Source organism: Octopus bimaculoides, chromosome 24 (genome assembly GCF_046866305.1).
Source record: "Octopus bimaculoides isolate indiv1 chromosome 24, ASM4686630v1, whole genome shotgun sequence".
NCBI lineage: Eukaryota > Metazoa > Mollusca > Cephalopoda > Octopoda > Octopodidae > Octopus > Octopus bimaculoides.
In genome coordinates, this window is record NC_142951.1 from 30,568,261 (window position 1) to 30,585,133 (window position 16,873).

At 39.3% G+C, this 16,873-nt stretch overlaps 1 protein-coding gene across 3 annotated transcripts in view; it reads left to right on the forward strand.

Moving 5' to 3' along the window:
* Nucleotides 1–16,873, forward strand: part of LOC106883896 (NAD(+) hydrolase sarm1) — a 126,064-nt gene that overhangs the window by 104,760 nt on the left and 4,431 nt on the right. For all 3 annotated transcript variants that reach the window (XM_089341408.1, XM_089341407.1, XM_089341409.1), the window contains exons 4-6: nt 8,399–8,523; nt 13,006–13,241; nt 15,256–15,379. In XM_089341408.1, coding sequence (XP_089197534.1) covers nt 8,399–8,523; nt 13,006–13,241; nt 15,256–15,379 — 485 coding nt within the window. The remainder of the gene's footprint in view (nt 1–8,398; nt 8,524–13,005; nt 13,242–15,255; nt 15,380–16,873) is intronic.

The window sequence follows — 16,873 nt, forward strand, 5'->3', positions numbered from 1 at the left end:
TGCAATTGAAAAAACTCCATTATTTATGGGATGACCCAATATATATATATATATGTGTGTATATATATATATATATATATATATATATATATATATATATATATATATATATATATATACACATACATACAGAAATACATATATATATATATATATATATACACACACACATATATGTGTATATATATATATATACATATGTATGTATGTATGTATGTATAGATATGAATATGTGTAGGCATACATGTATGTGAATATATATCTGGGTGTATATTACACACACACACACACACACACACACAATACAAATCATTCTATATTTAATTTCCTTGTTCCTTAACAGTACAAACATTTGTGTTAATTTCACCTTCAAAATCTGTCTCACCTACCCACCTCCTCCTTCCATTCATGAGAAGTCTGTGTTAAGTTTTTTTATAATTTTTTATGGGAACTTGATCCACAAGAAATTAGATACAAACTGAGGTGAATTTAGTGCACACTTAGAAGCAGTTATTTACCTTTTTTGAAAAGATGAGCGTTCTATAGATATCACTAGCTTACAAGATTGCCCAAGTGGATATAGAACTAGGAACTAGACCAGACAGTTCAAAGAAGTAGGGGCCATTATACTCACAGTGGCAAAAGGCAGAGAGTGGACACGTCTGTTTAACCAGGGACAGAAGAAATGTTTGTGAGTGACTTGATGCCAGTCGGTCAAGTGCCCTTTCTCTAGATAAGGTCAAGTATAACCTATGAGTGTAGCAGCTGCACCATCCCACATGTAGAGGTCAACACTCTTTTGTAGGTGTCACCTGAGCTCTGTTGAGGGGTAGTGGCAGTAGGTAGTATGGTGGTGGTGCTGATGCTGGCAGTAAGGACACTGATAGCAGTGGTGGAGGTGGTGGTGGCGGCAGCAACAGTGGTTGTCATGGTGGTGGTGCTGGTGGAGGATAGAGATAGGGCAGGGGCCTGAAGGATTTCTTGACTTCTGAAGAGGAAAGGCCAGTCTTCAAGATGCAGGTTTTTTTCTGCTATGTTTATAAAAAGATGTGTTCTCTCTCGCCTAAGTCATTCTCGCACATGGAGATGGGGCAGTGATGCTGCTTATTTAGTATAACATTACATCTCATGTGCATTTTTTAAACTTTTTATGTTTATTCTGTATAAATTGATATGGTAACTTTTTTCTTTTAACCTGTCCCCAAGTGGGGGGGTTATTAAGATTAAACTCATTAATTACCAGAATAGCCTGCATTGATTCTTGCCAGACCTAAATTGGGTATTTTACAATTCTGAATTTAAATTCTGCTGACTAAGCTGTCCGTCATCGTTCCAGAGATAATGAAATAAGTTCCATTATGCTGTTGGTGTTCTGTCTGGCTATTGCAGACAGATGGAGAGCATACATGTACATAGAAAGCCATTCCAATTAGATAATTCGATGCAGTCATCCAATGAAAAGAATTTTGAGTTTGAAGTCTGCTGCAGTGAATTTAGGTAACATGTTTAATGAATGGATCATTGAAACATCGAACTTGAAGTAAATAGTTGTGTATATATATATATATATATATATATATATATATATATATATATATATGTATGTATGTATGATGTGTGTGTATGAAAATATATATATATACATATATATATATATATATAGAGAGAGAGAGAGAGAGAGAGAGATAGATGTGCATTTATATATGTGTGTGTATGTATGTGTATATATATATATATATATATAGGTAGATATGTAGGTTGGTATGTACTGACAGATAGACATTTCAACAGAAAGGCAAGTAAACAGATAGATAACTCAGTCATAATATATCATTACGTGGGGATTTTTATAACTCTAGCGAGATATCATATGTATATATATGTATATATTTATGTATGCAGGGAGGTAGGTCGGGAGAAGATAGAGTGATAGGCAGGTAGCTAGCTAGCTATCAAGGTTTGGCAGGGGGGGGGGGGGCAGGTTATGAGTGTATGGATTGTTAAATACATGGAGCATAAAAAAAGCAGAACTAGAAGTAATCAAGCAGACAAGGTAGTGATGGCGTATTTAATGGATAGAGCTTTAAAAAGGTAACTAAAACTACTTATGCAGTGAAGGGAGCTAGATAGAACCATGTTAGTCAATGGAAAATATTATCTTCAATTTTCCAGTAATGGAGATAACTGTGAGGGAGTTTTGACTGCGTCTTTTTGTCTTGGCATCCTGCGGTTGTTGTAAAAACATATGTCTCCTTCATATAAGTGAGGGTCTTTTGTTACCAGTCTTCTGTGGAAACATGTCCAGCCCTGGCTGGGGAAATATTGGTTTCAAATCTTGGCACAAGGCCAGCAATTTTAGGGGAGGCGTAAGCCAATTAAATCGACCCCAGACTTCAACGAAGACTTAATTTATTGAGCCTGGAAAGATGAAAGGCATTTTCGACCCCAGCAGCATTTGAACTCAGAATGCAAACTCACTGCCTTAATATTCTTACTTACTCTAGGCACAAGGCCTGAAATTTTTAAGGAGAGGGCCTGTCGATTAGATCGACCTCAGTACACAACTGGTACTTAATTTATCGACCCCAAGAGGATGAAAGGCAAAGTTGATCTCAGTGCAATTTGAACTCAGAACGTAAAGACAGACGAAATACCGCTAAGCATTTTGCCTGGTGTGCTAACACTTCTGCCAGCTTGCAAAAACTAATAAGGGCCGTATGGACTACCAAGAGCCATATGGACCACCAAGAGCCATGTGGACCACCAAGAACCATATGAACTCCCAAGGGCCATATGGACTACCAAGAACCATATGGACCCCAGTTGAAAAACATTGAGAGACATCTAGAGAATTATAGTTTTAGAGTCCTCTCTCTCTCTCTCTTTCTCCCTCTCTCATTGTTACAAGAATCTTAGAGCATTAGATAGAAGATATTAAGCAAATGGTGTACGAAATGATTTAGGTCAGAGTGTTGAGGTGAGCAAATAATGAAGAGAGAAAGAGAGAGAGAGAGAGAGAGAGAGAGCAGTGGAAGGAAAAGCTTGTAGTAACCAAGGCCACCATTGGAAAAACAAAACAGAAGTAAAAGTATAGAATAGATAGCAAGGTTGTGTGTGGGTGGCGGGGTGAGGAGCAGAGATAGGGGGAAAATCTATTAATAATAAGAAAACAAACTCAGTGACATGGATGGATATGTGTGGGTGTGTGTATATGTATATATACACCCACTCGTGCACACACACACATATGTACCCACACATGCACACATCCATACATATATATGTATGTGTGCATGTATGTATATGTGTGTGTATATATATATATGTGTGTGTGTGTACACATACATATATATACTAATATATATACATACACACATATATATATATATATATATATATATATATACACACCCATACATGCATATGTGTGTGTGTGTGTGTGACTAGAGCATTATGTATCGATTAGACTATTAACTGCTTTTGTTGTTGTTGTTGTTGTTAGTGCTGTTGTTATTGTTCCTGTTGTTGTTGTTGTTTGAGCTGGGGGTTAAACGTGATACAGCAGACATACAATCAAGGGTATCCCAGCAGTGACCACCTCACCTTTTCGGTAAACATCTTAAGACCATGATGGAGAATGTGATTGAAGAGCAATTTGGCTGTTATTTCTAGCATGTGGGACAATCACACAGAAGCTCCTTCATTGGCTCACAACTTTTCAATGACTCCATTTCTCCGTCCTTGTTCTCTAAAGCAGTTTGGAATTCAACTTTGGGACAGGAACAATAGAATGATTGCATCGCAGAATAAATTCTCATCATCCTTAACCTCTGACCAAACACACAGAGGCATATAGTCATTATAGATGTATTATAGCCATACTATTTAGCTCTCTTTAGTTTTGGGCCACAGTCGCAATTAGCCCTCCACAGGAGCTAGCTTGTAAGTCTGCATGGAGTGCAGTTTTTAAGCTAGTATATACATATAGAGTAGAGGCAGTTTGAAAACCCCTGCTCTAAAGTACTTTTATTTGCATTTCTACATTACACTTCTGTTGTCTTTAGACATTGTACTTTTACACACAACACCTGTCTGTCTGTCTGTCTCTCTCTCCACACATACATACACACATATATAGACATCCTTGGGTTTGGATTGAACTTGCAAATATATCTATTGTAATATGTAAGGTTTCCGTACATATTCAGTTCATTTCGAGGGAAGAAAAAAAAAAACACAGCAAAAGACACAAAGAAAAACAGCAAATATAAAAATACAAAAACCAAAAATACAAAAACAATATATTGAAGTAAACAGTGTGATGCATGCACCAAGAAATCCAGTTTATTGATGGTTTTATAAATAGTTTGGAAGAAGGAGGAAAGAGAAAAAGAAGTAGAGAGAAAGAAAAACTGTGTGTGTCCGGCATTGAGGTGCTACGACTTGTTTAATCAAGTTCAGCCAATGCTAACTGAATCTTATCAGGTTTAATACCGGGTTTCCATTAGGAACAATTTAGCTTTTCATTTCTTGAATGAAATCACCGTCTAAGAATAACTTGTTTCACACAAACGAATTTTTTATTACAGCAAATAAAAATTTTTAAAAAAAAGGAAATAAATAGGTTTTATTCTTTTAGAAAAGGTTTAATTCTCTGTTTAGTCTTGTGTTGTGTAATGTGTTGTGTTTTTTTGTTTTTTGTTATTCAACTGACCCAATCGTGATCTAAAGAGCTGGCATCTTGCTCAGTTGATTGATTATTATTATTATTTTTTTTTTTTTTTTGCAGACTGTTGGCTCTGCGAAAGCACTAAAGCATAACCAGTTTGTATTCTGGCGCTGTGTTATGTCTGTAACCTTATGATGGTTAATTTCCAGACAGTCCTCTCTAATGTAACTGTCAATTGTTATCAGCTATTCAGGACTAAACAAGCTGCCCTTTCAAGGAATTAGCAGCTGGTTTCATTGATAGGATCACAGACTTTGTTTTTTCTCTTTTGGTCAAGGCGCCAATGCATAACAAGCTTGTATCCTGGCATTGTGCTGAGTCTGTAACCTCACGCCATTTAACTTAGAAACAACCGTGTCTATTTAATCTATAATAATAAACACAAAATTCTGTCTGTCCATCCATCTAGGACCCCTGTATCTCAGTCTACATTTGCTCAACAGATATTTATATCTTACCTTTTTTGGAATCAGGATGACCCCCAGGATCGAATATCTGCCCTTCATTTAGTTCTTGAACATCCAGCATTGAGATCTGATTTAAAAGCATTTCGGTTGCTATTTCTAGCAGGTAAAGCTTGGCTGATTCACACCATTTTGGTTGGCATTTGTCAGATGACATCAGAGAGCAAGGGGGATATAAATGACATTTGCTTCGTTAATTTTACGTCAAGATAAGATCTTTGGGATAAAATGTCCAACTGTTGGAATTCAACTTTGGGACAGGAACAATAGAATGATTGCATCGCAGAATAAATTCTCATCCATCCTTAACCTCTGACCAAACACACAGAGGCATATAGTCATTATAGATGTATTATAGCCATACTATTTAGCTCTCTTTAGTTTTGGGCCACAGTCGCAATTAGCCCTCCACAGGAGCTAGCTTGTAAGTCTGCATGGAGTACAGTTTTTAAGCTAGTATATACATATAGAGTAGAGGCGTGTGGCTTAGTGGAAAGGGTGTCAGTATCATGATCGTAAGATATAATATAGATAGCTGTATGTTATATATATATCACATATATATAATATTATATATACAATATATATATATCATCATCATCATCATCGTCGTTTAACATCCACTTTCCATGCTGGCATGGGTTGGACGGTTTTGACTGAGGACTGGCGAGCCAGAAGGCTGCATCAGGCTCCAATATGCTCTGGCAAAGTTTCTACGGCTGGATGCCCTTCCTAATGCTGTGAATTGTTGGCCATTTTCTTCCTCCGTCTTCCTTTCTATTGGACTTTCCTCTGTTTCTGAAGAAGAGCGTTGCTTGGTACCACGTCCTCACGTTGTTGTGTTTTTTGTGTTTGTTGTTCTTTTTTGGGAATTACTATATGTGTATATATATATATATATATATATATATTTCTATATATCTTGTAAGTTCATTTATGAGAAACGTTTTTGAGTATGTATATAAAAGCTCCAATTCTATTATGCCAGTTACAGCCTAATGATAACAACTAGCAATAGCAGTTTTATGGTGTTGCACTGGAATTTATAAATATAAATGATCCCAGGAATATGGACTATGATCATAAGAAACCTGTGATTTGTGGAAACATGTGTAGTGAGCGATGCATTAAATATTTATAAATTACATCTATGGATTATTATCATTTTATTATTATTACCATATATATATATATATATATATCAGTCATGTGTTTTTCCTTACAAATATCACTGCATAATTGATAGTCATTTTATTTCCAGTATGATATCACTCTGTGCATGCAAAAGAACTTAGCCTTTTGACATTACAGAGGTGGAAGCAAATTTCTGTTTTACACCGATCGCACCTGTTCACTTTGCAAGTTTTTTCGCATACTTCCAACATGTACAGCAATGTGGTAACAGAATACATTAGTGCGTTGTTAACTTTTGCTCCTCTCCTCTTCTCTCGCCTCCCCCCTCCACTCCACCCTCCCCCCCACTTAATAACATGAGAGTGTAAAAGAAACAAAATATTCAAGCATCCATGAAAGCCGTGTTAAAAATTCATTTCGTCCATAACCGGCCACTTCCTTGGCAACGCAACGCAACAAACAATGACACAAACAGATGTTAGATCATGGATAATCAAAGCGAGCTGCAGTCATTCTGGCAAGTGCACTGAACGTGCAGCCATCACCTGCACCACCACCACCACCACAATAATAATAATAATAATAATGATAATAATAATGATAATGATAATAGTAATAGTAATAATAATGATAATAAATGCTCTGTGTATGTACAGCATTTGCCAGCTTTATCATGATTGTGATTAATGAGTTAGTGGTTCATCTCCTGATCAAAGAGATTATCTATAATCAAACTCATTCCACCCATGACCATTGCATCAATTTTTTTTTTTCAGTTACAGTGTATGCATTTCAGATATTATATAATATATATATATATATATATATATATATATATATATATATATATGTGTGTGTGTATATATATGTCCTTTTCTGTTTTGTTTTGTTTATATTTTTTACCAAAGTGATAGAGTATGTGAGTTGAAAGAGATTTAGTTGGTGTTTCTAGTATGTCGACTGACCACATAGAGACACCCTGTTGGCTTGAAGTATGACAAGAGTTACAGAAGGTTAAAAGCATTAGGGCTTCATTAACCCTTTAACATTCAGATTACTCTATCAAATATGTTTATTTATTCACAATGTTTTGAATCAATCATGGATTATCTCATAGCTTTGAGATTTCAATGATTTGATTGTTTATTTTTAGAACATTATGAGGTAGAAATGAGAGGCCAGATCTGACCAGTTCAAGCATAAAATAGGAACGATAACTGAGCTGGATTTGACTGGTTTTAACACTAAAGAGCTAAAGTTAATCCTTACAAATTCATATATTTAATGGAGTTTACTGATACAGGCATGACTGTGTGGTTTCATTACAAGACCATATAGTTTTGGGTTCTCTTCCACTGCCTGGCACCTTCTACCAATTACCTTAATTATTCAAATTCATAATCATTAACCCCTCTTTTATTTTTTTCTTGGTGACTTCTTCTTTGTGATATAATACCTGGGAAAGAATATATTTGTGGCTGAAGATAGCTTTATACCATCCTGTCTATCAATTATATACCAATATAATGATGCAACGACTATAAAGCTTGAAACACGTGTAGCGCGGAATCCTTTGTGTTCTGTTTTTATTTTTACGTTTTTAATTTTTTATATATATATGTATATATATGTATAAATATATAAAAGGATAAAGAGAACAATGGTAAAGTTAGAAATATATTTTATGGATAGAGTCTTACAGCTGTTTCAGGGAAGATCCAATGCTTCCCTTCATCGGAGACAGAGATAGTAAAGGAATCGATTATTATATCTCTAAGCAGAGAGTTATAGTAGGAAGTGAGAGTGAGTGTGATGCGCTGAAAGAAGAAAGAAAGAACAGTACTTGGAGTGTAGCTTCATTCCAGTAGTAAGTATCCGTGTAAATAATCCTTGTGGGAATTTTCCGGAGATAGTTGCTGTAGCAAAGGCTGAAATAGCAGAGGTGGATATATATGTATATATATGTGATATAAATTACTACATGTGTGTGTGTGTGTGTGTGTGTGTGTGCATATGTATTTGCATGTATACGTCCTTCATTTATTTTTCTTTCTGTCTTTGCATTGGACAGATAGGGTTTACTGAATATGCAGACCGCTTTGAAGACTGCCGAGTGGACGGTGACCTTCTGTTGGTCATCTCTGAGTATGACCTTCAAGACAGCATTAAGATGACTCCCAGCATCACCCGAAAAAGGTAAGCCTAAAGAGAACGACAGCATCATTATCATCATCACTGTCGTCATTGCTGCCGTCATTATCATCGTCGTCATCATCTCCATTATCTTGTCACATCTTTGCTGTCATCATCATCATCATCATCATCATCGTTTAACGTCCGCTTTCCATGCTAGCATGGGTTGGACGATTTGACTGAGGACTGGTGAAACCGGATGGCAACACCAGGCTCCAATCTAAATTTGGCACAGTTTCTACAGCTGGATGCCCTTCCTAACGCCAACCACTCAGAGAGTGTGTAAGAATACATGCAGTAAATACATGCATGAAAATCTGCACATGCTGACTCAAATATTGCACATATGCACACAAAAATGCACAAATACCTTGAATCTAGATTAGAAACTGGCTCTTTTTGTATTAGCACGAAATCTAGAAATAAAACTGAATCACACACACACACACACATCACACATATGCACACACACACACACATCCATTACAGCTAATCTTACTAATCAGTTTTGCACTAATTGTAATAACTGCCGATCACATCATTATTGTCATCCTTATCGTTAGCAATCAACATCACTATCTTCGCCACCACCACCACCATCATCATCGTCATCATCATCATCAACATCACCATCATTGCCTTTGTCATCTTTGTCATAAAAGGCACTCATGCCAGTGCCACGGGAGAGGCACCCATGCTGGCGACATGTAAAAGGCACCTGCACTAGTGAACCATAGGAGGCACCAGTGCCAGTGAAGTGTAAAAGGCATCCATGTGAGCAACACATGCAAGGCACCCATGCCAGTGACATGTAATGGGTACTTGTGCTGATAAATCATAAAGAGCACCTGTGCTAGTGGCACACAAAAGGCACTTGTGCCAGTGACATGTAAAAGGGCACCTGTTCCAGAGATGTGTGAAAGACACCCAAAACACATTGTAAAGTGGTTGGTGTTAGGAAGGACATCCAGCCATAGAAACCAAGTTGGGAAGCTCTCCAGCTGACCAGCTCTGGCCAAACCATCTAATCCATGCCAGCATGGAAAACAGACTTTAAATAACGATGATGATGAGTTACAGAAAGTTCCTTGTCATAAATTTTAGTCGACCAGCCAATGATTGGCCCATTGGAAATTGTGTAGCCAATGAGGCTGGTCTGTTGTTCACAAATTCTGGTGTAAACTAATTGACATATGCGTCCTCGTTTTCGTCTTCATCACTCCTTTTCTCGTTATCATCAATTACACGTGCCAACATAACCTGGCCGTGTTCTCCTACAACTGTAACTAATTTTTCTTGATCTGCTGAGGACGTTCGCACCCTGCCCTGGCAAACACACACAACAAACAGGCACATGTGTGTGTGTGTGTGTGTGTGTGTACATATATATATATATATATATATATATATATGTATACATATATACGTGTGTGTGTATGTGCATATGTATATATATATATATATATATATATATATATATATATATATATATATATGTATATGCATACATACATACTATATATATATATAAATATGTGTATATACACACATATATGTATGTGTGTGTATATATATATGTATACACACACACACACACACACACACACACACACATATATATACATACATAGAAATACATATGTATACATACATATATTTATATATATATATATATATATATATATATATATATCGATAGATAAATAGTTATAGATATACATACACACACACACACACACACACACACACACTGACTTACATACATACATTACTGGTACAGTACTGTAGGTATCCGATTTTATCTTAAAATGTTGATAAAAAAGGCTTAAAATTATTTGACTGCCTTCAAGCACGATAACAAGAAAAAGCCACAAATAAAAGAAAAATGAAACAAGCAAATTTACCTGAACTGTCATGGCAACAACATCAACACCTGCAACAATAACAAAAACAAAAGCACATTGACATCAAAAATAAGTTTTATTTGTAACAAATAATAAACATTAAACAGACACAAATGATTTCTAGACATGAAAATACACATTTATTATCAGTGCCCCAGGGTAAGTGTGTGTGTGTGTGTGTGTGTGTGTGTGTGTGTGTACATATATCATCATCATCATCATCATCATCGTTTAATGTACGTTTTCCATGCTGGCATGGGTTAGACGGTTTGACTGAGGTCTGGAGAGCCAGATGGCTGCACCAGGCTCCAATCTGATCTGGCAGAGTTTCTACAGGTGGTTGCCCTTCCTAATGCCAACCACTCCAAGAGTGTACTGGGTGCTTTTTATGTGCCACCGGCACAGGAAGCAGTCAAGTGGGCCTGGCAACAATCACATTCAGGTGGTGCTTTTTGTGTGCCACCGACATGGGACCCAATCAGGCAGACCTGGCATTGACCACAACCAGACAGTGCTTTTTACCTGCCACCAGCACAGGAGCCAGTCTGGAGGTACTGGCATCAACCACATTCGGATGGTGCTTTTTACGTGCCACCAGCATGGGAGCTAGTTAGGTGTCACCAGTTCCAGCTATGATACTGGTTTTACTTGACTCAACAGGTCTTCTCAAGCATATCATATTGCCCAACGCATCAGGTATTCTTAACAGGGCCAGACATGCGTAGTTGCAATCTCACTTTAGTTGCCAGGTCTTCTCAATCATAGCATATCTCCAAAGGTCCCGGTTTTCTGTCATTGCCTCTGTGAGGCCCAATGTTCAAACGTCATGCTTCACCACCTCATCCCATGACTTCTTGGGTCTATCTCTTCCACATGTTCCTTCTACAGTTAGGGACTGACACTTCCTCACACAGCTGTCTTCATTCATACGTAACACATGGCCATACCAGCACAGTCGCCTCTCTTGCACACCACATTTGATGCTTCTTATGCTCAACTTTTCTCTCAGGGCGCTTACACTCTGTCGTGTATGCACACTGACATTACACATCCACCAGATCATACTAGCTTCGTTTCTTTCAAGCGTACGCATGTCTTCAGCATTCATGGCCCATGTCTCACTGCCATGTAGCATGGCAGTTCACACACATGGTGGTGGTGGTGAGTGAGTGTGTGTACACATGTTGGCATGTGTGTATGTATTTGTATATGAGTGTGTGCATGTGTATTTATGTTTGTTGTATGTAATATGTCTGTGTGTGTGCTTGCGTGTGCCATGTATGTATGTCTATGTGTGTGTGTGTGTGTGTGTGTGTCGCTATGTTTTTGCCTGTGTGTGAGTGTATGAGTATGTGTACATGTATGTATATGTGTACATGTATGTATATGTGTACATGTATGTATATGTGTGTATGTCTCTGGCCATGGTGTGTGTGTATGCATGTGTGCATGTATGCGTTAGTTCTTTGTGTGTAAGTGTGTGTGTTGTGCGTGATATGTCTCTCTCTGTGCACCAAATAATAGCTATTGTTCCCAGTTCAATAGTACTACCTGACTTATATACTCTGTGTATGTGTGTGTGTTTGTGTGTGTATGTGTCTGTGTGTGTGTGATGTCACAACATTCCCTTCGGCTTAAACACCCTCACCACCACCACAACTACCACCACCACAACTACCACCACCACCACTACCAGCATTGCTTTGATTACACTTCCACTTCCACCAGTGCCACCACCACTACCACTTATCACCATCACCACCACTGCCACCATCACTACTACCACCACCACCACCACTATCATCATCATCACTACTACCACCACCACCATCACCACTGCTACTATTACAACCATCACCAACATTACTACTGCCACAACCAACACCACCACCATCATCACCACCACCACCACCACCACCATCATCATCACTACTACCACCACCACCATCATCACTACTACCACCACTACCATCATCACCACCACAACCACCATCACCACCACCATCATCACTACTACCACCACCACCATCATCACTACTACCACCACCACCACCATCATCACTACTACCACCACCACCATCATCACCACCACAACCACCATCACCACCACCACCACCATCATCACTACTACCACCACCACCACCATCATCACTACTACCACCACCACCATCATCACCACCACCACCACCATCACTACTACCACCACCATCTCCACCACCACCACCACCACCACCATCACCATCATCATACACATGACAACACACACACACTTTGACGCATACATACCTAGAGCTATGTACATAAACACCTACAATAGTTTTTCCCCTGGGTTATTGTTATTTAAGCCTGGGTCACACCTGACTGAGCAAACCTATAGCCAGAGGTGTTCCAGCCATGACCCCCACCCCCATGAGTTTCCTATGAAATATACTGCTGTTATTTCTAGTGGTGCAAGCGACCACATAGAAGTTCAGTTGGGTTATTGCGGCAAAAGAGGCCGATAGAATAAGTAGTAGGCTTACAAAGAATAAGCCCTGAGAATAGATGAATGAATGAAGAACTTTTGGGTTTTATTTTGCAGATTTATCAGAGAATTGAAACAGTTGAAAACTACCGCAGATTATTCATCGTGTGACAACACTCGGTTGAATGACTGGCTACGAGAAATCTCCGAAGAGTTTTCGCTCTACACCTATCAGATGCTGCACTGTGGTATTGACAAGACAGTGCTGCCGACGGTGAGCGAGGACGAGCTGGAGAGGGAATGCTGCATCACCAACAGTATTCATCGGCGAAAGATAATGGACCATATCAAAAGTAAGCATCTTTGTCGTGTTGTTGTTGTTGTCTGGTGCCAGGTCATCCCTTGTCATGAAAGGCATTCCAACCATGACTTTCATGTCTTGGTTTTTTTTTTTGTGTCAAATGTGTCCTTCCTTGTTTTTTTTTTTGTTATTTTTAAGACAGTGACAATGAAATTTCGCTCGCGAGGGAGATTCTTTTGATATTTCTAGCACATGGTTTCTAAATGAAGTCCACTACATGGTATTTTGAGCAAGTGTCTTCTAGTAAAGCCCTGGGCCAAAAAGCCTTGTGAGTGGATTTGGTGGATGGAAACTAAAAGAAGCTCATCACATGCATGTGTGTGTGTGTAATAGATATAGATAGATAGATAGATAGATAGATAGATAGATAGATAGATAGATATAGATAGATAGATAGATAGATAGATAGATAGATAGATAGATAGATATAGATAAATAGATGGACAGATAGATAGATAGATAGATAGATAGATAGATGCAATTAAACAAATAAAACTGCTTGGGCTAGATATATAAGATATACATGCATATATACATGTAAATAGAGAGAAAACAAAGACTGGAAATATCCAGACAATGAATATTCATGTGTATATTCATATGTTTAACTGAGCACACTTACACAGAGTAGAAAGACAGAGGAAATTAAGGGGAGCTGTTTCTGGGGCCTCAAAATTACTTCATAATGTTGGCAGATGTAGTTTGCAAGATGCTGGGGATATGCAGCCAGTAGTGGCATTATAGAGATATTAAGTAGATCCAGACGTCTTTCAAGTATTGTGTCCCAAAAACCAATCACAAAGCTTTGGTCAGCCTGAGGCTGTAGAAGAAGGAACTTGCCCAAGGTGCCATGCAGTGAGACTGAATCCAAAATCACATAGTTTGGCACCATACTTCTTACGCACACAGCCATACAGCTAAGGGAAATAACTCAGGGTGGCCAGTCTCCAGTGGCCTGAAGTTGGACATCAGAAACAAACATAGGTGTATTAATACCCATAGAAAATAAATTTTGACTCTATTTTGAAATTCTATCCCCTTTGAGAGAAGGTGAATTAGTCTGGTGGCAAATGTAACTCGCCTTGGATGAAAAGGGGAGATAATCTCGAGCGCCAAAATGCTCCAAAAATTCACATACCATTAAAGGAAAAGACAATCTGTTTTTTTTTTTGGTGGAGGAGGTGGCGGGTGGGGGCTAGAACTAAGAGGACAGCAGTGGACATGTTTGTTCTTCAATAAACATCATCAGCACAGTAGTTTCTCGTTAATGAACTAACTGCTGCTGAGTAGGTGGGGGTCGGGGGGCGCCATGTGGTGAAGTGGCAAGCATCCTAGTTTGTGGGTTTCCTTTTGCTTATATTTCTTCTTGGAAGAATTCTTGCTCCAAATGTCAAAAGAATCATTTGAATTATTCTTGGTTGTTTTTCTGCTCTGTTCTGCCATGCTTCGAGCAAATCTGGTGGGGCTTTTTTGCAGACTGGTTTGGCATGTTTTGCTTGGCACGACTGAGATAGACGTCTCTTCCTTTTGTTTTTGTTTTTTGTTTTTTTTTAATTTTTAATATCAATATCTTGTTAACCGAACCATGAAATAGGATTGGCAACGGCAGAAGGAGAGGGCTTCTTTTTTTTGCTTTGTTTTTTTTTTTTGTTCCCCACCCCCTGCTCTGTTGATTGAAACTAGTCGCACCATAATCTAATCTGCCATGGGTGAGAACACAATGCCGAAACAACACCTCCTGAGGTATGTATTCAACCTTTGGCGAGTGGGAAGCAGGTGTCAATAAATCCAATATGGAAACCACTTTGGCATTGCATAATTTATTTGTTTTCTGATGTTGTGTTTGAATGGGGGGTGTGGAAATTAATGCCTTTCTTCTACGTTTTCGCTATCATGTCCACCGTTGGTTGGTAAGTGTATTATTTGTCTTCGTTCAGTAATAATTTATTAATTATCTAACATGTCTGTCTTCTCTCTCTCTCTCTTTCTCTCTGTCTTTTCTACAGTGTTAACAATGCCAAATTCACAGTTTACCACCATAGAGGAAGACCCAAGCGACATACGCCGGGTACAAAAGAAAATCGATGTGTTTATCAGCTACAGAAGATCAAATGGTTCACAACTCGCAAGGTAGATAGATCAATCAGACTGGGTTATTGCTTGATGCATACTAGATGTTTGTGTGCATGTACACGTGTGCGTGTGAATTTAAGATGTGGTGGTGCAGAGTGAAAAATAAAAAACAAAAAGAAAATCTGATGGGGGTGGGGGGACTATTAACTCTTTTATCTCCATGTTTTTGTTGTGATACACCTTTGTTTTAATATCATGTGTTAAGTTAAGACTGTGCCAGGGTGAGTATACCCTGCCATTTCACCACTATCTCTCACTTTCTCTTTCTTGCACTTTTGCTATTTCCCAATCTCTCTCTCTCTCTTTCTCTCTCTCTCTCTCATTCTCTCTCTCTCTTTCTCTCTCTCTCTCATTCTCTCTCTCTCTCTCTCTGACTGGGTAACCATGTACCTCCTCTATAGCAAAACTCCTGTCTCTGTTTCTCTGTCACACTCTAACCTTTCATCATCTGACACCGGATCACCTGCTCAGATGACCCCTGCCCCCTCTCAAATTCCCTTGTCTTGCAAGTTACTTGGTGGCCCTGCTGGTGTCGGTGCCAGGTAGAAAGCATCCAGTCCACACTGTAAAGTGGTTGGCATTTGGAAGGGCATCCAGCTGTAAAAACCATGCCCAAACCAACCTCGCCTGTGCTGGTGCCACGTAAAAAGTGCTCAGCCGACTCTGCAAAGAAGTTGGTGTTAAGAAGGGCATCCAGCTGTAAAACCCCTACCAAAACAGACACAATGACCTGAGGTCGGCTTCTACCTGGCCGGCTCCTGTCAAACCATCCAACCCATGCCTGCATGGAAGATAGACGTTAGAAGAGGAGGAGTGAGCTTGCTGGATCGCTGGCACGCTGGGCAAAATGCTTAGCAGCATTTCGACTGCCTTTACATCCAGAGTTCAAGTTCCTCTAAGGTTGACTTTGCCTTTCGTCCTTTCAGGGTCAATGAAATAAGTAACAGTGAGGATAACGGAATGCAGGGAAGATACTAGGGGGTGGGGAGGAGGATAGGATTATTTCTGGATGTGGTGGTGATGATAATGAAAATATTAGTAGAAATGGTAGCGGATTGTGGAGGTGGTGATGAGTAGGAGGGGATATGTTTGTGTCAGCAGGGTGGGGGAATTGCTAGTGTAGCGGTGGTGGTGGTGGTGATGGCGGCGGCGGCAGCGGCAGTGGCAGTGATGATATTAGGGCAAGTGGTAGTGGTGATGGTGGTGGTGGTGGTGGCGTCGGCAGCGGCGGCAGTGATGCTATTAGTGCAAGTGGTGGGGGTGGGGTGAGTGCAGCGGTCATGTTAGTGTCCACAAGGGTGGGGGTGGTATTAATGCCAATGGTGGTGAGGTGGTGATACTAGCATCAGTAGTAGTGGCGAGGGGGAATATTAGTACTAACAGTAGTGGTGGTGGTGGTGGTGGTGGTGGTGGTGGTGGTGGTGGCTTTGGTGGTGGTGGTGGTGGTGGTGGTGGCGGTGGTGGTGGTGGCGGTGGTGGTGGTGGTGGTGA